We start from the raw sequence: 22,347 nt of genomic DNA, 5'->3' as shown, positions 1-22,347 counted from the left end.
TTAGGAACCCCCTGGGGGTCCCGAGTCCCGACCACGTACAGTTTACCACTGGCTTAGATAGGAGCTAAAGACTCGGGAAATGTCAACCAAATAGGCAGGAAGAGATGCAATCACAGTCCTTTTTTTTTCTTTTTAAAGTTTAAATTCAAGTGCATTTCAGCCAAGCATGGTGGAATTGTCACACCTGGAAGAACTATGCATGCTTCAATATTTAGTTTGCTGTCACTCTCATATTTATCAGTTTATCTTGTTGCACCGCCCTTAATTCCTTCCCTCCCTCCCTCCATCCGGGGGGAGTGACCTAACGGGCCTGCAGATTGCTCCTCTATGTGCTGAAGGAGGATCACTCGCTAGCCCGAAGCACGGTCGACCTGCTGCTATTTGACTTTCGAAGATCGCAAGGCATAAATACATAATTTGATAATAATAAAACATTAAGGTAAGAAGGAATTAGAAACTGAAACAGTCTCTCGTTGGCCCGTGTTCGCTGCTTCCCTCAGCTCGGGCGCAACTTTTAGGTCCAAGAAAGGTCGGTATGCTGTCAACATTGTTATTTTCTGGAAATATTTGTAACAAGAAATAGTTTACATAAGCTAATATAATGAGCTATTTCGTTTACATAAGCTAATACAATGAGCTATTTAAGACCTGCAAACATTGCTGCTTATCTTGACTTCATGCGTTGTTACGCCGTTTTTATAGCTAGCCTAGTAAGCCTACTGCCTACTACACATTGTCAACCTAGACTTTAGAGTTTAGACAGTAGCCTAGAGTCAGACTCACTCAGAAAAGTTAAATGACTACACCAAGGATACGTCTAACTGACAGCACCAAAAGACTAAATTCTATAACCTGAGCCATCTCGATAGGCTATGAAGAGGTGTCAGTTTACACTGCACATTGTCTATTAGAGAATAGAATAATCCGCTCTCCAGTTTCCATAAACAATACTTTGGTCCCCCCATGCAGCCCCAGAATGTCGCTGGAGCAGCAGGCGGTGGAGCGGGCGAGGAAAGCCTTCCTGACCGGCAGGTCCAAGCCTCTGGAGTACCGGATCCGCCAGCTGAAGAACCTCCAGCGGCTATTTGTGGAGAAGCAGAAAGAGATTGCAGATGCCGTCAAAAAAGACCTAAATAAAGTATGTGATTAAAATGGCCTTTCTGTAAAGTTTCCCTTCTGCTTCACTGCTTGTGTACTGTCTGTGAGTGACTTGACCTGTTTAACTGATTATTTTGTATTTTAGATGTTTGTAGCCTAATTCCCTAGCACCTTATTTAGTCACAAGCTTCATTAAACCCACAGACAGACTTAACCACTATCCTAATTTTGGGGATGACCATTCCATTGGGGATTGAGTCCCCAATGGAAACGAGCCATAGTGCTTTCTTGGGTTCAATCCTTTTAGCATTGTCAATCAATCAATCAATCAATCAATCAATCAATCAATCAATCAATCAATCAATCAATCAAGGCCTACAATCAGGTGAAACACTCCTTTTAAAAAAAGTGAAAATAACCAATCTACAAGCTCACATTGCTGACACGCTGTGCGCTTGTAGATTGGCTATTTTCAAGTATGAATAGGCTAGGGCATTCATTTATGAAAATATTCAATAATGGAAGGTTGATCTTTTAGATTGCGGCCCAGGGTGGGTCAGGCGTTGTCAGAAAGGTTGCAGGGGGAAAAGTTGTGACAGAGTCAGTCCACTATATCCTTGGCCCTCAACATGTGTGTCTCTTGCAGAGCGAGGTGGGTACCCAGCTGTATGAGACCCTGGGTCTGGAGGGGGAGATCAACCTGGCGGTGAAGAAGGTGAAGGAGTGGGCCGCCCCGCGGCCGGTGGAGAAGAACCTGCTGACCATCTCGGACACCGTGTACATCCAGCCTGAGCCCCTGGGCGTGGTGCTGATCATCGGGGCCTGGAACTACCCCTGGGCCGTCACCATACAGCCACTCATTGGAGCCATCGCCGCTGGTACTGTGTGTGTGTGTGTGTGTGCGCGCGCGCATGCGTGCGTGCGTGTATCATGTGACGTGTTGTGACCTTGTATGCCGGCTATTTTCGCCAAATGTTCTATTATTTTCTAGTTTCATTCATCTTGCCTTTTGACCGGCATTGACAACCAGTTCCTTTTTATGCTAACTATAGTATTGCATAACTATCAGCCTCACAGCCATAACTGGGTCAAAGGCTAATCCATGAAGTCTGCTCCACAGTGCATTTCATTTTTTCTTATTGGCAGGATATTACATTCAGTGAAATGCCCAAATGTTTGTGTGTGTGTGTTTGTTTTGTGTGTGCATGTGTGTTCTAATTATGACATTGTATTTAAATACAAGTAGACGTGTGTGTGTGTGTGTGTGTGTGTGTGTGTGTGTGTGTGTGTGTGTGTGTGTGTGTGTGTGTGTGTGTGTGTGTGTGTGTGTGTGTGTGTGTGCGTGCATGAGCCTGGATCTGTCCACAAGTGTACGCGTGTCTGACCTCTGAACTCATTGCTTCCATTAGTGATCTTTTGCACTAGGTCAAAAAGGTCAAGGTAAACCAAACCTGTCCTTTCATTGAGTGACTCTCACACTTTAACGTAACCTGGTGTGTTTGCTTGTAACTGTTTAGAATTATGCTTGTAGGCCAGCATAACAGTTTGTTTTGTTGAAGTTTACATTTCCTTGAATGTCCTCGTTAAATCTATAACCTCCATTTAAACCACTTAGTCTTTCAACCTGGGGGCCCTATTTCAGGGCGGCATGTCATTATAGGAAACATTTAAAACATAGCTAAAATAGCAGATCTACAAGCTCGAAACGTGTCACAGTGCAACAGTGTTGTGAGCTTGCAGATTGGCTATTTTCACTATACATAGTGTACATAGTGCAACAAAATATACAGAAGTTGTGTTTATGTGTTTATCAATCTTGCAAATTGGCAGGCCCTCATTTATATACCTGCAGGCAGCTCAGCATATTTTTACCGTAATAGGTAAATAAACAAATTTTAATTAAATCATAATAATTACTTGTGTGAGGTTAGGTTACGCAACGTAAAGCCACTAGCAAATATGCTGTAGACTAGAGGGATGTGTCGTGTGTGTGTGCGTGCATGAGTGTGTGCGTGCATGAGTGTGTGCGTGCGTGACTGTGTGTGTGTGTGTGTGTGTGTGTGTGTGTGTGTGTGTGTGTGTGTGTGTGTGTGTGTGTGTGTGTGTGTGTGTGTGTGTGAGTGTGCGTGGGTGGGTGTTTACTGTGGCCTTGACTAAGTTATACTGTGGTTCAATGCTATCAGTTCTAGCTTGGAGGGTTATACAGGCTCAGTAGAGCAGAAGTCATCTTACTTAATTCACAGCCAGGCAACCTAGTAAAAGAAAACATACAGATTTATCACATTATGACATAGAATATGAGATAGAATGATATAACTCTGTTCTGCTGTCTGTCTCAGGCTGTCTGTGTAGCTCTTATGTTTTTAAAACTTTAAGCTTTAAAAGTCCAAAGACTCATGTAGCCTTGTCCTGGTCTGCACTGATTAGAAAGGTCATTCCTCTTCCTGTGTTATGATGTGTTGGAGCCTGGAGGTGGCGCCTCTCAACCCTTTGTAACCCCTAAAGGTTATTGTTAGAGCCATGGCGCCCTCTGCTGGTGGCATATAAACTTAAAATGCAAACATTGACCTATTATGACCTCCATAGCATATCACTTGCTTTTTATTTATATAATAAAAACTATGCAAATGGAGAAATGCACATCTGAATGAATGCTCTCTCTTCTCTCGTGGCAATGCAACATCATTCTGTAGATGTTGAATTTACTTCCTGAAATCCAAACAGATGATGAAGCCATTAAGGGTGAAATTAAAAGTCTGTGTTTTATTTTGTCTCCCAAGCCAGGGAACTATTCCACAATCTTTGAATGCTACAGAGAGTCTGTAGCATTCTGGATGATGTCATCTGTTGTTCATATATTTTAAAATATCATTAAAATAAATTGTTAGCTATATTTGTATTTGGAGTTTTATAACACCAGTACACACCATATCAGGAATAGAACAGCATATGCATTATGCATACTATATACAATACGTCCCTCCCATTACATGTACACATATTATATAGAACAAACCACCAATCGCGAAATAACTACGACAACAAACATAACACATAGGGGGATAAATTCAAGATAGCAAAATGTTTATTAGGTATTTTGTACCTATAATGGTGTGAGGGCTCTACCCTTTTCTAAACGGAAGTTTCTTTAGTCCAGCACCCTCTAAGTTCCTTTTAAGGGGCATGAGACTCTGCAACCCTGCAGCCCACCCCACACAGCACAGGTCAAGAACCAATACATATTTGTGTATATGTTGTTTTCTGCTAAGCAGCAAGACAGATAGGCTTTGACTAAATTGATGTCCTGTCTGACTTATTCACGTGACTGCAAATGCAAAATGGAAGTGCGGCTACTGACTGTTAGACAGAAGCATTTGAAAATATTGTGAGCCAATAGTCTTTAGGGCCTAGCATATATTCCCTCAGTGGGGGGGAAAAACTGTTGCCATTATTGAATGTGTGCCTTTCCTCTACTAGGAAATGCTGCTGTGGTGAAGCCCTCGGAGGTGTGTGTCCATACTTCTAAGGTCATGGCAGATCTGCTCCCCATCTACATAGACAAGGTAAGGATGGATTGTATACAACTCTTATCATGGAATCTTCATTCTAATGTCATACAACATTTTATAGCTGTGCCTGTGACCATACGATATATAAGCTGCTGAAAGGAATACTAATCTACAACCTTTTCCATGTCAAGGACCCCTGTATTTGTATTTGTATTATCTGTATTTGGCCGCAGAGTCCCATCTGAAAATATGTTGTTCCAGGGACCCCCCCAGAAGCAAAGTTTTGAGTTAAAAACGTTCGCTCTGAAAGAATATATATTCAATGATTTGCGCCACATTTTCACGATTTAAAAAAAATAGCATTCATGTGTATTGTGTGCACTATAGGAGCTGTACCCGGTCGTAACAGGAGGAGTGCCAGAGACCCAGGAGCTGCTGCGGCAGCGCTTCGACCACATCGTCTACACGGGGAACAGCGCCGTGGGCAAGCTGATCATGGAGGCTGCCGCCAAACACCTGACCCCTGTCACCCTGGAGCTGGGCGGGAAGAGCCCCTGTTACATCGACAAGAACTGTGATCTCAGCATAGCCTGCAGGTCTGTCTGTCTGTCTGTGTCTGTCTCTCTCTCTCTCTCTCTCTCTCTTTCTTTCTTTCTATCACCCCTCCTTAACCTCTCTCTCATCTTTTCTGTGCGACTGCAGCAGTCATTATCTAATGTCTCCTGCGCTGTGCCTCCTCCCTCCCTCCCTGTGCTGTGCTGCAGGCGAGTGACCTGGGGAAAGTACACTAACTGTGGTCAGACATGCATCGCCCCGGACTACATCCTGTGTGAGGCCAGCATCCAGGACCGTGTCATCGAGGAGGTGAAGAAGTCCATCAAGGTAACTGCACTCTTGCAGGCACTGAGAGGTCTCTAGGACTGTGGTTTGCGTCCTGCCTAGGGTCCTCCTACGTCTCACCAGACTATAAGTCTGTGCGGCGTGCACGGATCCGTCCTTGTCCACACTTGGCCTTACTCTGGTGTTGTTGAGTCAAGGTGGGTTGTTTGTGCCTTCTCTGCGTCTGTGTCACTGCCGTAGCCGTTGAATCTGTCCTAGTGAGTCTCGCTTCCTCCCTTCCTCTCGGGAGACTCTGGGCGTATTGCTCATTTGCACGAACAAATACTCAAAAAGGCATTCTCAGAATACTTCAACCACGTGATTCCTAGCATCCGTATTTTGGTCTTTGGTGGATAGTCAGTGAAAATAGGCGAACATTCGCCTATTCGCCTAAAAGTTACTTAGTTACTTAAGTGCGCAGCACTTTGGCTTTGTAGGGCAATAGACCCCTGTCAACGGGTCAACTAGTCAACGGGTTTAAGTGGTTAAAATGTCTATGAAGCAGCAGCAGCAACACCCAAGGAAGTGTGTGGGTGCAAATCCTTATAATGGTCCCAAGCCTTTCAACAGGTAACATGTTGAAACACGGGAGGAACCATGCTTACTTTACAGTTTACACTTTACAGTGTGTTCACCAGCAGGTAAAAATGTGCCAATATTACTTTCATCAATCCTGAGTTTTTGTGTCTTCCTTCAACCTCAGGGTGACCATATTTTCAAACACAAACACAAACTGGGACCCTTAACCACTTTCACCATGGGTTCTTAAACCTGTATAAATATGAAAACGGTATAAATTATATGTATATATGTAACCTTCCCAATATTAATGGGAACAGGATTTTCTTCAAAATAAAGACGCTAGAGTGCCATAAGATATGGGAGATTTTACTCTGAAAAGCCCCGCCTTCCGTTCCCCCCAAAACCGGTAGGCATAATGTTCCATTTTTACCATGCGATGGTCACGCTAAAGTCTCTCTAGAAGCATTAATATTCCAAACAGCAGGGAATATGGTGCAGAAGGAGAGGGCAACCCAAAAAAATATATTTTATTTCTTTTTTCTTTGATATCAATAAGATATGATTAGATATGACGTTTTACACGTCCTACTACGGTCTGAATGTGTTATTGCTGAAGTCTGGTTATTTTGTGATTATGAACCTACTTGACCGTGATATGAGATATACGATACTATGAATGTTGTACTGCGTGATTTTATTGAAGTAAAAAGTAATAAATAAATAAAAAAGACAAGTGGGCAACAACACTCCCTCTGCCTTCCCAGGACTTCTACACAGACGACCCTAAGACCTGCTCTGATTATGGACGCATCATCAACCAGCGCCACTTCAAGCGGGTTCTGGCCCTGACTGAAGACAGCACCATTGCTGTAGGAGGAGACCATGACGAGTCAGACTGCTACATAGGTACAACTTACAAGGTCAAGGTAAACGTTATTGTCGACAGGGGAAATTTCTCCGTTTCTGCACTCTCTTCTTGAAGAGAGTGGGGTTAGTTTTTGTTTGTGGAACTGGAAACTCACCTAGGCTATATTCAGACTTGTGATTCATTGTGCACTGTGCAGTGCCGAGTCACAAACGTAATAGGTCAAGCTTAATTGAATTACTTCCTAACATGTTACCTCATTTAGGTACAATAATTGAGATGTTCTCTCACGATTTCCAAATGAAAAGATGACAACAGCTCAGCCACATGAAACCCTCTATTCTGGTCATACATATACACATAGCAGAAGAAGTAATAGATCTACAATCTCACAATGCTTGTAGATGAGCTATTAATTTTCAATGATAGAGCCATGGAGGGCCCCAGTTAATAATGAAGTACATACAAAGGGTTTAGCGGTGTTTAATGCAGATGAGGACAAAGACAACTTGATAGTCTAATTTGATTTGATTATGTGTGTACTTGTATCCCAGCTCCTACGGTTCTGCGGGACGTGAAGCCAGGTGCCAAGGTGATGCAGGAGGAGATTTTCGGACCTCTGCTACCCATCCTGCCAGTCAACGGACTGGACGACGCCATCAAGTACATCAACCGCGGAGAGAAACCTCTCGCCCTCTATATTTTCACGCCCGATGATAAGGTATGACACACAGATGACACACGGGTATACAGAATACAGCATGTACTGTACAGTATGTGTGTGTGGGCTTCTCAAAGTGGGTGACGTGTGACGAAAGTCTCAGAATACTTTGATAATATTTGGAATGTATCAGTTTGACCACTTAGAAACCAAACAGACTTAAAGTTAAACTGTACTTGGTGCGATCTTTTTTCAGCCTACAGTACACCATGTCTCTTCACCAAAAATAGCAGATCTACAAGCTCACAACGCGTTTGACTGGAGCGCGGTTTTCAAAAGGCCTTTTCTCCTGCTCCAGTTTTGTTGGGTTATCAGCGTATCACCACAGGGTGATCTCTGATGCTGTGACAGAAACCACTGGCAGTGTCAGAAGCCTTACAGGTCTGTTTGTAGTCAGATGGAAATCGCTATGACCAAACATGTCGATGTGGGGTTCCCAAACTGTGTGCTGTAAATACCACCATGGCTTTCACAAGCAGACATTCGCAGCCCCTCCCATGAGAAATATTCAAACTAGATGTCGAGCTGGGTGAATATCTCAGTCACTAGACTTTGCTTACATTGTGTTGAATTAACAGAGCTCTCTTCTCTTCTCCTCTACCTGAAGGTCATAAAGCGAATGATAGAGGAGACGTCCAGTGGAGGATTCTTGGCCAACGACTGTTTGGTTCACTTCTCGGTCAACGCTTTACCCTTCGGCGGAGTAGGTGAGTTTGCACACGGACTAAATGTGCTGCTGACACACTTGAGGCTTGAGTGATTTGGACTTGGCATCGTGCAGCAAAAACAGCCCAGCTACACATTTTTAACTTGGAGATCTACTATTTCTGGAATGCGACACCATCGTGTAACAGAGTGTACATTAAGCATCACACTCACTGGCTTATCTCCAGTTACACCAAGGTTGATGAATGCTCCAGAGTCCAGATATAAATGTATACATCGGTTATATAACCTGCAGCTAACCACAGCTGCTAGCAATAATAGTGTGATTTGAGTGCAATATATGAACATTTGAATCCAATACGGTAATTTCATTTAACACCTGCCATAGAATTAATGACTGAATTACAGTCAGTCAGTCAGTCAGTCAGTCAGTCAGTCAGTCAGTCAGTCAGTCAGTCAGTCAGTCAGTCAGTCAGTCAGTCAGTCAGTCAGTCAGTCAGTCAGTCAGTCAGCCAGCCAGCCAGCCAGCCAGCCATTATCTCTCTCTCTGTTATTCTCTCCCATACTGTATCAGTTCAGAAACACCTATATTGACATATAGGGCCCTTTCACTAGTAAGAGACCACACCTTCTGCTTAGGGTTTAACGGTTTTTATTGAACAAAAAGGGATGGCTGAGTATTGGATGGGGATTTTGAAAAACATTTTTGAATAGTTCAAATAGCCGATCGATAAGTTCACAACGTGTTGACGTAGATCGGCTAGTTGAACAATTTAGTTTTTCAAAATAGTAAAAAAAAGGCAAAGAAGTTTAGGGATAAGGGGTTTAGCACTGAAAATAGGGCCCATAGTGTACATGTGTATTGTCATTCTGTATCATATCAGATTCAGAAACAGCGTTGTGTGTTTACGTTATTTTCCTTTGCAAGATACCAAAGTGAAAAGTTGGTGGTGAAATTAAAACAAAGCCCTATACTACTAAGGCTATATGAAAATAGCCGACCTACAAGCTCATAACGCGTTGCGATGCAACATGTTTTTTTTTATACGAGAGTTTTATTATTATATTATATTATATTTATTGAACTTTTATACATATAGAAACAATTGTGCTAGCAGTATACAGTACCAGCGAGGGGAGCTCCGGGTTGATTGCCGACACTGCCCGGCAGGTGCGTCAACTGAGGGATATGATGTACAGACAGGTCATATGGACAGGTGTGCCAAAGCTGGGAGGCAAGCCTACGCCACACAGAGAAGGCTAATTAGTGACATCACAAATGTGTTCATAAAGGTGTCTACTATCACCTCTCAATTTGTTGCAAGCCAACTCTCATTAACAACATAATGAACCTAGTACTGTATATGCAGTCAAAAGTTACAAAATGTCATTCTGCTTCAAGTAGCATGTGCCGGGTCAAACTAACGGGTTTTCATGATTCTGAATACATTGCAAGCATTTGTTTTGCACGAAAAACACTCAAAACGGACATAGTTTAATTTTCCAAATCATCACATTTGTGATGACAGCTATGGCTGGAAAAAATAAAGCACCCGCAAGTACAGTTTAACTCAGGTCTGTTTTGCTAAACTATAGAGGGTCTGTCAGAGTGGTGTCATTAATGAATTCCAAATATTATCAAAGCATTCAGAGGCACCCCTGGACAGCACCTACTTTGAGAAGCCCTGAGCAAAACACTGGTCCTCTCTCTGTAGGAAACAGCGGTATGGGCTGCTACCACGGCACTAAACAATGGTCCTCTCTCTGTAGGAAACAGCGGTATGGGCTGCTACCACGGCACTAAACACTGGTCCTCTCTCTGTAGGAAACAGCGGTATGGGCTGCTACCACGGCACTAAACACTGGTCCTCTCTCTGTAGGAAACAGCGGTATGGGCTGCTACCACGGCACTAAACAATGGTCCTCTCTCTGTAGGAAACAGCGGTATGGGCTGCTACCACGGCACTAAACACTGGTCCTCTCTCTGTAGGAAACAGTGGTATGGGCTGCTACCACGGCAAGTACAGCTTCGACCAGCTCAGCCACCTGCGGGCCTGCCTCATCAAGAAGCTGAACATGGAGGGGGTCAACGACATGCGCTACCCGCCGCACACGCCCAAGAAGCTGGGCTGGGCGCGCTTCTTCCTCCTGAGCAACCCCGACCTGGGCTGGATGGGACGCATGGCCCTGCTCGCCGCCCTGGTGGTGGTGGCGGCTGTGGTGCTGCAGGTACGTGACTGGACCAGGGGGTGCAATGCAACAACAGCTTAGTTATTAGTATCACTGGTAACACCCGTGAAGGAAGTAACATACAGTCAGAATCAGAAGCCTTTATTGCCATGACATGTAAACATGTTAGGAAGTGCAAAACAAGACAAGACAATATATAGCCGTGGGCAAAAAGCTGTTTGAGTGTCGGGCCTTCATAGTCACAGTCCAATGTCATACTGTGTAGTTGAATACATGTGGCTCAGCAGCAGTCTCATTGAGGTTACATCATGTTAATCAATAACTAGACATTTAGACCTTTAACCACCAACTTGCGCCATGTGTCAGATACTGAGTTGGAGATCTAATGTGTGACATTTTATGGCCTTCTGTTTATTGATGATACTGGGTGTTGAGTCACTGTGGAAAGAGTGGCATACTTACACATTATTAGAATAGTTTTGCAATTGCTTATTATTGCGACTGGAGGTCGCAGATACTGTAACTATCTTGCATTTTTGACACCTAACCCACTTTCCGTCACACATCACTCTCTCCCCATCAATTATAGTGCATGTGCACATGCACCAGAGTGACAGTAGGGGTCAGTAATAGCAAAGAACAGAGAACTATTGAGCTGTCATCAGTCTTTGAGAAAACAAGGTGATAGCTGGTTGTAATCATCATCTCTAGAAGTTCATAAGTCCAGTAACAGTAATTATGGTTGAGGATGCAGTCAAACTGAACATGGGGGGGGGGGGGGGGGAGTATGCAGATATACTGTACATAAGTATCCTGAACAATATTTCCATATTACAGGTACCCTATGCTGTTTCTTAGGATCAGGATTGTTGTAAATGGGATATGGTGTTGTTCTTACAATATTCTTAACGTTAAGGGGATATTGTTGTGCTTCGGGGACCACCAGTGGACCTTGAGGGGGTTCCAGGTGGTCCCCAGCTAAATGATGGAAGAGTTGGTAACCACATGGACCCTTATAGATCTTTAACTCTTGAGAGAGTTAAAGATAAAGAGAGTAAATAATAGGGTGATATCTCTGTTCAAATAAACCGGCACACAAATTCATGATGCACACTTAATGTAAAGTCATAAATGATTTGCTATTCTGTCATAATAGAGTTTGAGTGTCCAGTGTCTCTCTTTGACACAGTGAAGTCCTTGTTCACAAGGAATTGGTTTGGCCCAAATCAGTGGTTGCAGGTGTGTTTCCTGGAAACAAATATGTAAAGACCTGAACCCCATTGTGATTGTTTTAGGCTCCAGAGCAGTGCTACGGTGAGAGAGAAATGATTGTGATTATTTTATGGCTTCCTTGAATAAATACAGTGTGTAGTTTCTGTTAGTGTCCATAGTCCATACACCACTCTTCTTGAGCATGTACAGCACAAATTAGTTGGCAACTGGTTCCTTTTGGTGACAAAGTGTGGTCACATTTTCTTGAGAGTAAAATTATTGTTAAACATCTGCATTACGTAATTTACAAGAAGTCTACACAATTAGTCAATGTATAAGAATTGTTATTTCCCTCAATTGTTATTTGCCTATTTCTCCTATGGCATGCACCACATCAAAAAAATCTTATCCAACGGGGGCGCCCGTCCAGGGCTGAGTGGTCCAGGGCCAGGCACATGCCACATATAGGCTTTGGTCTGACAGTGCGTTGCGTGTTCGAGTCCCATTCATGACGACCTTTGATACATGTCTCTCCCCCTCTCTCTCTCCCTCTTTCCTGTCATTCTCCATCTTCACTTGTACTATCAATAAAGGCAGAAAAGGCTAAACACGCGTGCGTGCGTGCGTGCGTGCGTGCGTGCGTGCGTGCGTGCGTGCGTGCGTGCGTGAGTGTGTATATGTGCATGTCACTGAAGTTTAAAAAAGCTATTTGTATGTGTTTTACAGAAGTATTTCTTGTGAGGACAGTACTTCCCCAAAACAACAACAAGAGTGTCACTTATCTCGACCCTCCAGACGTCTGGTGAACCTGCATGAACCTGGGCTGAAAGGTTCTGTATGAAGTTAATATAAACTGCATCCTATTGCCACCTGGTAGACGCTGTTAGCCAAAGTGCCTTTTAGCGCAACACGTCAATATTATGAACCCATTAAGACCTGAGGCCCATTCTAAAAAAAATGCCTTCTAAGGGTGCGGTCACACCAAACTTTAATTCTGCCCATGAGGCCGGATTCTGCCAAAGCTTTTCAATGGGAACTGAGAGTTGTTTCGAGGAAACCCGCAAATGGCAAGAAACCGCTCTGTTCCCATTGAAACCGCTCTGTTCCCATTGAAAGGAATTGGCAGAGTCCGCCCTCAAAGTGTGACCGCACCCTAAGTCAGTAGTTCTCACACTTTCAAGATATTTTCAAATATGTTCAAAAATAGCAGATGTACAAGCTTGGAGATCTGCTATGTTTGAATTATAGCCGACGCACAAAATCTGAAATGACACGGATGCTTTCCCGGTTCTAATGGGTTAACACCAGGCTTACAGTCTTGTCTACAAAGTGCTACACTAACACTATACATGTGTTATTATTCTGCTTGTGAAGGATCAGCTGCTGGCTCACTGTAGCTAGAGTGTAATTCTACCCAATGTTATGCCTTAATATATCTATGGCACTTTATGTTGTGCTCTATAGCCTGTTAACTCAGATTGGATTATATTAAAAGGAGCTATTTAAATGTTTTAAATATTAACAGAGCTGCTATTTTACATAGCATATAGGCTACTTTTTTTTTAAGTAACAACAATAATTCCAAGTAATGCTGTGACTAGTTCTGACTGTTAGAGCTACTTGCATATCGCTGTGCAGTGACATTTTTAATTAAGGATGTGTTTTACTAGTTATCTTTTGTTTCTGCCAATAGTTAAAAGGAATCCTTGACTACAACTCAGGATGGAGGATTCACAAACAATATAATTGCCTCTATGTTCAGATACATTTCACTCACAAAGCTCACGTAGCATTCGTATTTTGTCCTGTTAATTTCACCTCCTCCCTTCTCTCTATAGCAGTGTGCTACAGATTAGTGCCTCAATCCATATAGTACAGTATATTTGCACAGTAATTCATTCAGCTACAATGCATTCTCTTCAAGTTTGACACTCCCATTCCACTATACTTAATATGAAGGACCTCTAATAGGTGACCTAGCACTTGCTGTTGTAAAACATTAGTGGCAAATGGCCACAAGTTTAGTGCATTCCATTCCAGACAAATGATGTGTTACTTTATTTAGAGTATTTTTGTCTCTCTCTGGAACTCGTGCCTGTGAGGAAGAAAAGTCATGTTTTGAGTCAAGTTCAATCGATGGAACCTCTGAAACGTCTTTGGGAATGTATCCCCCTGCAGACATTTTCATGAGTTTGTAATTGAGATTTTAATAAATGTTTTTAAATCGAATCTGGGTATTGTATGTTATGTTGTTGTTATGTTTACACTGTAAAGTCCACTGTGTTCATTTAACGCTGCAAGTGTATAAATGGGAACTCACCAAATGGATCCAGCAGTAAGGAAATCGTTACTAGGAATGCTTAACCCATTTTGGGTGGGAACCCCTTTTGGTGTTTGAAGCATTATGTTATACTTTAGCTATTGAAAAATAGCAGATCTACAAAGGTCTGCTATTTTTGAAAAATCGTGAAAATGTGCCTGAAATCTTTGAATATTGTTACAGAGCAAGTTTTTAACACAAATCTTTGCTTCTGGGGAGGTCCCTGGAACAACATATTTTCAGATGGGGGTCGGCGGCCAATGTCATATATATGTGGGGTCCTTGACATGAACATTTTTGAGAACCACTGACATAGAAACATTGGTTTTTCAGAAAACTGTCCGTTCCCAGTTCAAAATGGGTTAAGCACACACACGCCTAGCATTGTATTGCTATACGAATGTGTAACAAACTACAATTTGACATAGAGATTAGTGAGAGTATTGTCATTTTATTTTAGACATTTGAATACATAATTCGAGTTAGACAAAAAAAGTAAATTAATGTAACAAAGATTATATAATACATGTCTACCATAATACCCTACATGTCTACCATAATATGTGATCATTGATCACTTTACTGTAGAGCAGTGGTTCCCAATCCTTTTAGCCCATGACCCGGGGTCATGGGACGTTTCCCCCGGGACCCAAACTAGTGAAAATAGCAGATCTGCACAAGTGCACAACACGCGTTGTGAGCTTGTATCAGGCTTGTATCTATTTTCAGTACTTCTTAAACACGTGTTTTCTAATATATGGAATTTCTTCGATTTTTCATTTCTTTATTTCATTGTACATTCAACAATGAAATTGTTTTTAGTTTTTAACTCATGTTTTTCATTTTTAAATTAAATGACATTTTAATAATATTAATTAAAAACTAAATGTAGAAAAACATAAAGGGACCCATAAAATGTGTATTGACCCAGTGTTTGGGAACCAGTGCTGTAGAACGCTACTCTCAAAGGGGATCATGGGGACAGCTGGGAGGAGGAGGAGGAGGAGGAGGAGGAGGAGGGAGGCAGTGTCAGGGGGACAGCTGGGGTACAGGTCCTGGCAGGGGGACAGCCGGGGTACAGGTCCTGGCAGGGGGACAGCCGGGGTACAGGTCCTGGCAGGGGGACAGCCGGGGTACAGGTCCTGGCAGGGGGACAGCCGGGGTACAGGTCCTGGCAGGGGGACAGCCGGGGTACAGGTCCTGGCAGGGGGACAGCCGGGGTACAGGTCCTGGCAGGGGGACAGCCGGGGTACAGGTCCTGGCAGGGGGACAGCCGGGGTACAGGTCCTGGCAGGGGGACAGCTGGGGTACAGGTCCTGGCAGGGGGAGAGGCGGGGTACAGGTCCTGGCAGGGGGACAGCTGGGGTACAGGTCCTGGCAGGGGGACAGCCGGGGTACAGGTCCTGGCAGGGGGACAGCTGGGGTACAGGGGGTACAGGTCCTGGCAGGGGGACAGCCGGGGTACAGGTCCTGGCAGGGGGACAGCTGGGGTACAGGTCCTGGCAGGGGGACAGCTGGGGTACAGGTCCTGGCAGGGTACAGGGGGTACAGGTCCTGGCAGGGGGACAGCCGGGGTACAGGTCCTGGCAGGTACGATGGGGCAAATGCCCAAAAGTCTGCTTTTCTCTACGTTAATTCATTCATCTGCAAGTGTGAGAGAAAGAGAGAAGCAATAAGAATCGGAAGACTTCTTTAGCTCTATATTCGCCAAATGGTCTATACTTGTAAATGTATATAGCACGAACAATTAGGCCTTTACAGTTAGATTGTGGAATGGTAGGATGGTAGTGTTTTAGTAGTACAGTAGCTACACCTGATCTTACCCAGCTTGGTGAACAGATTAGGTAGGTTTTCTTCAAGGGCGTCATAAAAGGCTGCTCGGACGCCTGTTCCTCCTGGTTGTATCACTTTGGCATACAGTTTCCTCATCTTGACAGTTTCTGTCCTCTCTGCGTCAATGGCAGAATAGAACTCAGGATGGATCATGTTCTTGTCCTGTAGGCTGTCCACTATGGCCATGACTTGGGCAGCGTTTTGAATCACCTTTGCCCTCTTCTCCATCACATAATGTGCTGTTTACAAGGGGAAAAAGAGAGTGGCTGAGAATAGTAAAAATCACACCCGTGTGAAGTGAGTGGTGCAACTCCGTGTGGGGGTCCCCGGAACACATCCATACCCCCAGGAACACATCCATACCCCCAGGAACACATCCATACCCCCAGGAACACATCCATACCCCCAGGAACACATCCATACCCCCAGGAACACATCCATACCCCCAGGAACACATCCATACCCCCAGGAACACATCCATACCCCCAGGAACACATCCATACCCCCAGGAACACATCCATACCCGCAGGAACGCGCCCAGGGGGGCGGCCCGGATCCGGCGAGCCACCACGTATCCAAAATGGTTTAGAAATGACAGAGTTACCGTGTGGGGGTCCCCAGGGGGTCACTGTACTGTACTGTACTGTACTGTACTGTACTGTACTGTACTGTACTGTACTGTACTGTACTGTACTGTACTGTACTGTACTGTACTGTACTGTACTGTACTGTACTGTACTCAGTGTATTGTACTGTCCCACACAAAATCATATACAGTTAATGTGTGTGTGTGTGTGTGTGTGTGTGTGTGTGTGTGTGTGTGTGTGTGTGTGTGTGTGTGTGTGTGTGTGTGTGCGTGCGTGCGTGCGTGCGTGCGTGCGTGCGTGCGTGCGTGCGTGCGTGCGTGCGTGCGTGCGTGCGTGCGTGCGTGCGTGCGTGCGTGCGTGCGTGCGTGCGTGCGTGCGTGCGTGCGTGCGTGCGTGCGTGCATACTCTAAAAAGCTCACCTTTTTCTGCATCAGTAATTCCAGTTGAGCCGTCAACAGCATCCTGTAATTAACAACATTTATTTTACAATGTGCGGTATTTCTATTTGTGACACTTGATGGGGGAAGTGATGCCGAGCCATTGTGAAGCCATGGCATCAGATACAGTCACAGTACAGTTTTAGGGTATAGTTTGTATTCATTGTCCTGTATATGGAATGCATGGTCGGGCAGTAAACTTGTAGGCGTAGGTGTGTGTAGGTTGGAACACTTTACCTGCTTTGATGGACCTTTTAAGGGACCTTTTGCTTTTGCTTCTCCATCTCTTTTTGCCAATTCTGTTGAAAGAGATGTAGATGTCATTATTTCACACGCACGAGCACACACATATTTGGCCCCAAGCGCGGTTGAGAAATGACAGAGTTACCGTGTGGGGGTCCCCAGAGGGTCCCTGTACTGTACTGTACTGTACTGTACTGTACTGTACTGTACTGTACTGTACTGTACTGTACTGTACTGTACTGTACTGTACTGTACTGTACTGTACTGTACTGTACTGTACTGTACTGTACTGTACTGTATACCACACAAAATCATATACAGTTAGTGTGTGTGTGTGTGTGTGTGTGTGTGTGTGTGTGTGTGTGTGTGTGCGTGCGTGCGTGCGTGCGTGCGTGCGTGCGTGCGTGCGTGCGTGCGTGCGTGCGTGCGTGCGTGCGTGCGTGCATGCGTGTGCGTGCGTGCGCGCATGTGTGTGCGTGCGTGTATTCCGCACTCTAAAAAGCTCACCTTTTTCTTCATCAGTAATTCCAGTTGAGCCGTCAACAGCATCCTGTTGAGAACACATTACATTTTATCCATCATATCACTGACTAGTGCTATTGGACAACAACTCACTATCTGAGATGTTGTTGTTTTTTTGGCCACTGTTAGACATTGCATACTGTACAGTGTACATGCTTTGTTTGAATAGCTTTTATTCATTGTCCTGTATATGGAATGCATGGTCGGGCAGTAAACTTGTAGGCGTAGGCAACCACGTAGAGTCTGTGGGGGCTGCAGCCCCCATGAAGACTCCCAGGGCCCCATTACGCCCCCATGAAGATTTTCGTGGACATTTTATTTTTACATTACATTACACATGCTCTGGAAATCCAAAAATGTGAACCTCTCTGCCGGTTGTCCTGTCCAGAGGTGTTAAAAGTGTTGGGTGCGGCCACCAAGTACTCAAATGCTAATCGGGTTTATTTTGTTTTCACCTAGCCAGATGTCCACAACATCAAAGCGTGTCAGAATTTCATGGTAGTTGTTCTTGAGTCGTGACATAATAACACTGATCAAGAATTCACCAAAGAGACTCGTCTTTGAAACCGCTGTGCCCCACGCGTTGGACCGGGGGGGGGGGGACGACGGACGGGCCCCCTTGAGGATTGATCAAACTCTTCGGCTCTGGGCGTAGGTGTGTGTAGGTTGGAACACTTTACCTGCTTTGATGGACCCTTTAAGGGACCTTTTGCTTCTCTATCTGTTCTCAATTCTGTTGAAAGAGATGTAGATGTCATTATTTCACACGCACGAGCGCACGCATATTTGGCCCCAAGCGTAACGTCGTGCAAAAACACAATAATACACAAAAGTTAAATGACCTTCAAGCATATCATGGGTTTCCAGTTGCAGAGCTGTGGTCAGCCTCTGGAATACTTGGTCCAGTTGTCCTTTCAGATCTTCAAACTCATCTCCGTGCTTCTTGACCTTCACTAGACGCTTCACTAAATTATTAGAGGAGTAATTCCCAACAATGTTTACAGCTTCTTCCAGAATGCTCGTGAGATCGCGGAGGACGGTGTTCAAATTCTTAGAGATGCGTCCGTCTCCCTTTTCCTTGATTTTCTGAACTTGCGGCTCCCAGTCTTTCACGCGCTGGGCCAGATCCTTGCACTCCTTCTTGTTGGTCTTGACCTTCTCACAGAGAGTGTAGATTGAACTTGCTATGGTAAAGAACTTTTCCACAGCGTCCATGACTGGTGACTGAAACATGAGAGAATGACATCCAGCATCAACAAGGGGCAAATGATTGAGAACGGGAGACAGCTATAGGTTGAAACGGCCGAATAGATCTGAATGGAACATCTACAAGCTCACACAACGCGTCGTGTGAGCTTGTAGATCGGCTATTTTCAGCATGCAACCAAGTCTAAAATCAGCCAGTACTGCGTCATCAAGGCCTGCTGTTGCCTGATTTTGGGTACTCCGTACTCATTCCTGACCAATTTAAGCTACAATATACATTTATGTAAAGCCCAAACCGCACCGCAACTCTTTGGTAGTTACATTGGTGATTTGGTGCGGTTTGGGATTGCACTCAAAACTTGGCAATGTGCTATAGGTGCAACTTACCCATCCTCTTTAGGGAATGCAAACCAACATTTGTACACACTGATGTGTTCAAAAACGTTTTGAACAGAATGTTTTTTACTGTAACCGAGGCTCTAAATCAAGAGCCTGATATGGTCTGAGAATTACAGCCGAGAGTCCCACCTTAGTTTAGTAGTAAGGGATAGAAATGGGAGCTCTTGAGGCAGGCTATATGGGTTCAATAGTCAAGGGTGAGTAAGTTACAACTAAAGTTCCAAAGCTTAAAGGGACACTTCACCCTTTTTGCAAAAAAATATATGTTAATGACGTTTAGAAGCTTTAGATCACTTTCCTGGGGGTCTTTATGTGTGTAATATGTGGTTTTAGATATTTTAGATTGTAGCAGTGAGCCTGTTGTCTCTGATGTCATGGACACTGGTCTCACTACCTTCCTGGACTACAATTCCCATAATTCTTTGGTGCACTGCTCCTCCTTGTGGATAGGGGGAGAGCTGTCTTACTGAGACAACATGTAGTCCAGGAAGGAAGTGAGCCCAGTGTCCATGACATCAGAGCCAACAGGCTCACTGCTACAATCAAAAATATCTAAAACCACATATTACACACATAAAGACCCCCAGGAAAGTGTTCTAAAGCTTCTAAACGTCATTAACATATATCTTTTTGCAAAAAGGGTGAAGTGTCCCTTTAATTCTACTGGTAAAACCTGCTATGCGTATATTTATAATGTCAGAGGTGACATCACCTCTGACACCACGGTTGTGATGTCGGAACGACACTTCGTTCCTTCGTAACATTTACCATTGTGTATTCAACAGTTATGTGTGTGTGATGTGTATAACGTTTTATAACCTTTTATGCAAACTGGGTTGAGTGCTTATGAGCTACTACCTGGAAACCAGATCAATCATATATTATAATCAAATATAGGCTACAAGGTCATTTTCAGATTTGTATTTTTATGTTATGAATCCTTTCAATCAAGGTCACAAAATGCAGTACAGTTTTAGGAGTGTAAAACTTCAGTACAAACTTCAAAAAGTTGATGCTGCACAGTGATATTGTTCCCAAATATTTCCTTACAAATGCGGAGCAAATTATTTAAGGACTATTATTTGCTAGCGTAACTTGTCTGCTAAAATAAACACATTGAAATCAAAATGTGACAGGTGACACAACACAAATCAAGATAATAAAAATGGTTCAGAGTTCACAGAGCCCCATGTCAAACCTGTTTTCAATACGAGGCTGTGAGTGTGTGTGTGTGTGTGTGTGTGTGTGTGTGTGTGTGTGTGTGTGTGTGTGTGTGTGTGTGTGTGTGTGTGTGTGTGTGTGTGTGTGTGGGAGTAACTTACTCCCATGTTCATAGTTCACTTACTCTGAGTAAGTGAACTATGTGAACTATGTATTTCCTTGATTCGTTGAGTCACAGTGCGAAACTAATCACAACTATAACACTCATAGCATTGATTTCAGTGTGTAAACACTTAGTAAATATAACAATACCTAAATAGTTTGAAAAGTATGTAAATACACAACGATATCTAACACGTGATGATGTTTTCATGATTTCATTTTGCTGTTAGGAATGTAATAAATGATCAACCGAAATACAATTCTATCAATAAATAAAATAATAAAAAGTAATGCATGCAGTGCTGAGTGCCGACGCAGTGCTCGTAGCACATGACTCTTTCACTTTCAGTATCATGCTATAACCTGATGATTCATTCTGCCATGAATTACAGCACCTAACTGGCTGATTTACTTACTAACATTCAAAGTAACTCAACTACCAACTAATTGACTTCCTGACAGTTTAACAAAGATCCTAACGTAACTTTTACTGTACTGTACTGTACTCTGTAACTAAGTGATAGGCCTACAAGAACTTCAAAGTCAGTTTCTAAACCAAACAAAATACAAAGTGGTAATTTAACTCTGACCATTTTTAAAGAGCTTTACAAAGAATTGCAGTCCTTTACCTTTCAAATGAGTGTAGAGTTGTTTGATGAGGATGAACGTAAATATATGTAGGCTAATATAGTTGTAGTGGCTAGTAGTATAGTTCCTGTACTGAAGGCTGGGCTACTGAGCAGTGGAGGAGGAGAAGTGTGAGAAGTGTGAGAAGTGTGTGTGTGTGTGTGTGTGTGTGTGTGTGTGTGTGTGTGTGTGTGTGTGTGTGTGTGTGTGTGTGTGTGTGTGTGTGTGTGTGTGTGTGTGTGTGTGTGTGTGTGTGTGTGTGTGTGTGTGTGTGTGTGTGTGTGCGTGTGAAACGTATGTTATCACTTCCTTCCTCACGCTCTTTCTTAAGACCGTGCACCAATGCAACTCCATTGGTAATAACGTTTGCCAGTAGTTGCAAATAGCTGCATGTTGCGAGTTAGTTAGTTAGTTAGTTAGTTAGTTTATTTCGGTCATTTGTTAAAAAACAATACAGTATAGGCATTCAGTAGCCTACAACTTAGTCAACAAGGTGACTATTTGGCCGAAAAGGAAGTGTATATTGCCCACCTTATCACAAAAGTTTTTATATATAAAATAGAATAAAAGTACACAGTTTATGAATATACAAAGAAAATGAGCTTCAAATATTACATTACAGAGCTAAACAAAACCAGAAAACAAAACAAAACAGAAGAAAAATAAAATCAAAAAAGGAAAACAGTTTGTATATGACTAGCAATTATACTATTTATTTATAATGATGGTAGTACCAACATAATAATAATAATTAATAATAATAATAATAATAATAATAATAATAATAATAATATACTATATAATATAATATACATTACTATTAATTTATTGCTATATACCTATCAATTTAGCTTTGGCTAACTCTGGCCCATTTACATTGATGTGAAACTGACATGTTGATTAATGAGCTAATGTCCCTGTCAAATAAATAAATAAAATAAATGCCCTTTGCATAGTTTCTTGAATGTTTTTATTGAGCTGGACATTTTAAGTTCATTATCTAGTGAGTTCCACATATTTACTCCAATGACTGATATGCATCTACGTTTAGTGTTGGTCCTTGCCAATGTAACTACTCACAACATGCAGCTATTTGCAATACTGACGACCGTTATAGCCAATGGAGGTTGCAAGGATCGATCGCATTGGTGGGCCACCAATTTGGTGCACGGCCTTAAAAAAGAGCAC

General features: G+C 43.2%; 2 protein-coding genes across 3 annotated transcripts; one reads left to right on the top strand and one right to left on the bottom strand.

The window, feature by feature from the left end:
* Positions 1–316: 316 nt before the first annotated feature.
* On the top strand, positions 317–13,891 carry LOC310871302 (aldehyde dehydrogenase family 3 member A2-like). Of its 2 annotated transcripts, none has more exons than XM_083782787.1 (11): positions 317–439; positions 970–1,138; positions 1,745–1,976; positions 4,576–4,661; positions 4,995–5,203; positions 5,372–5,489; positions 6,773–6,914; positions 7,428–7,594; positions 8,202–8,301; positions 10,251–10,489; positions 12,389–13,891. In XM_083782787.1, exons 2-11 carry the CDS (start codon positions 977–979, stop codon positions 12,401–12,403), a joined length of 1,470 nt encoding a protein of 489 aa, XP_083638913.1. In that variant the 5' UTR covers positions 317–439; positions 970–976; the 3' UTR covers positions 12,404–13,891. The 2 variants fall into 2 exon arrangements, with proteins under 2 accessions (XP_083638913.1, XP_083638914.1); XM_083782788.1 differs by having other exon boundaries at positions 328–529.
* Positions 13,892–15,512: 1,621 nt separating this feature from the next.
* Positions 15,513–21,236, bottom strand: LOC310859310 (uncharacterized protein). The gene is made up of 8 exons (XM_083765756.1): positions 21,162–21,236; positions 18,447–18,828; positions 18,285–18,337; positions 17,590–17,632; positions 17,077–17,138; positions 16,822–16,864; positions 15,806–16,054; positions 15,513–15,626 (listed from the first exon to the last, which is right to left on the bottom strand). Exons 2-8 carry the CDS (start codon positions 18,817–18,819, stop codon positions 15,619–15,621), a joined length of 831 nt encoding a protein of 276 aa, XP_083621882.1. The 5' UTR covers positions 18,820–18,828; positions 21,162–21,236; the 3' UTR covers positions 15,513–15,618.
* Between the last annotated feature and the right edge of the window lie 1,111 nt (positions 21,237–22,347).

The sequence above is a fragment of the Protomyctophum parallelum genome (assembly GCF_964188405.1).
Source record: "Protomyctophum parallelum genome assembly, chromosome: 1".
NCBI classification, from domain to species: domain Eukaryota; kingdom Metazoa; phylum Chordata; class Actinopteri; order Myctophiformes; family Myctophidae; genus Protomyctophum; species Protomyctophum parallelum.
Note: the sequence above shows the minus strand (reverse complement) of the source record. Positions and strands in the feature narration are given on the sequence as shown.

Bases quoted from the DNA above. Each gene is read 5' to 3' on its own strand.
- LOC310871302 (XM_083782787.1), top strand. From the start codon at position 977: ATGTCGCTGGAGCAGCAGGCGGTGGAGCGGGCGAGGAAAGCCTTCCTG. The intron at 5,204-5,371 runs GTCTGTCTGTCT...GCTGTGCTGCAG, and splicing joins GATCTCAGCATAGCCTGCAG to GCGAGTGACCTGGGGAAAGT. The intron at 5,490-6,772 runs GTAACTGCACTC...CTGCCTTCCCAG, and splicing joins AGGTGAAGAAGTCCATCAAG to GACTTCTACACAGACGACCC.
- LOC310859310 (XM_083765756.1), bottom strand. From the start codon at position 18,819: ATGGACGCTGTGGAAAAGTTCTTTACCATAGCAAGTTCAATCTACACT. The intron at 17,633-18,284 runs GTAAAGTGTTCC...TGTTCTCAACAG, and splicing joins TAAAGGGTCCATCAAAGCAG to GATGCTGTTGACGGCTCAAC. The intron at 16,865-17,076 runs GTAAAGTGTTCC...TGTTAATTACAG, and splicing joins TAAAAGGTCCATCAAAGCAG to GATGCTGTTGACGGCTCAAC.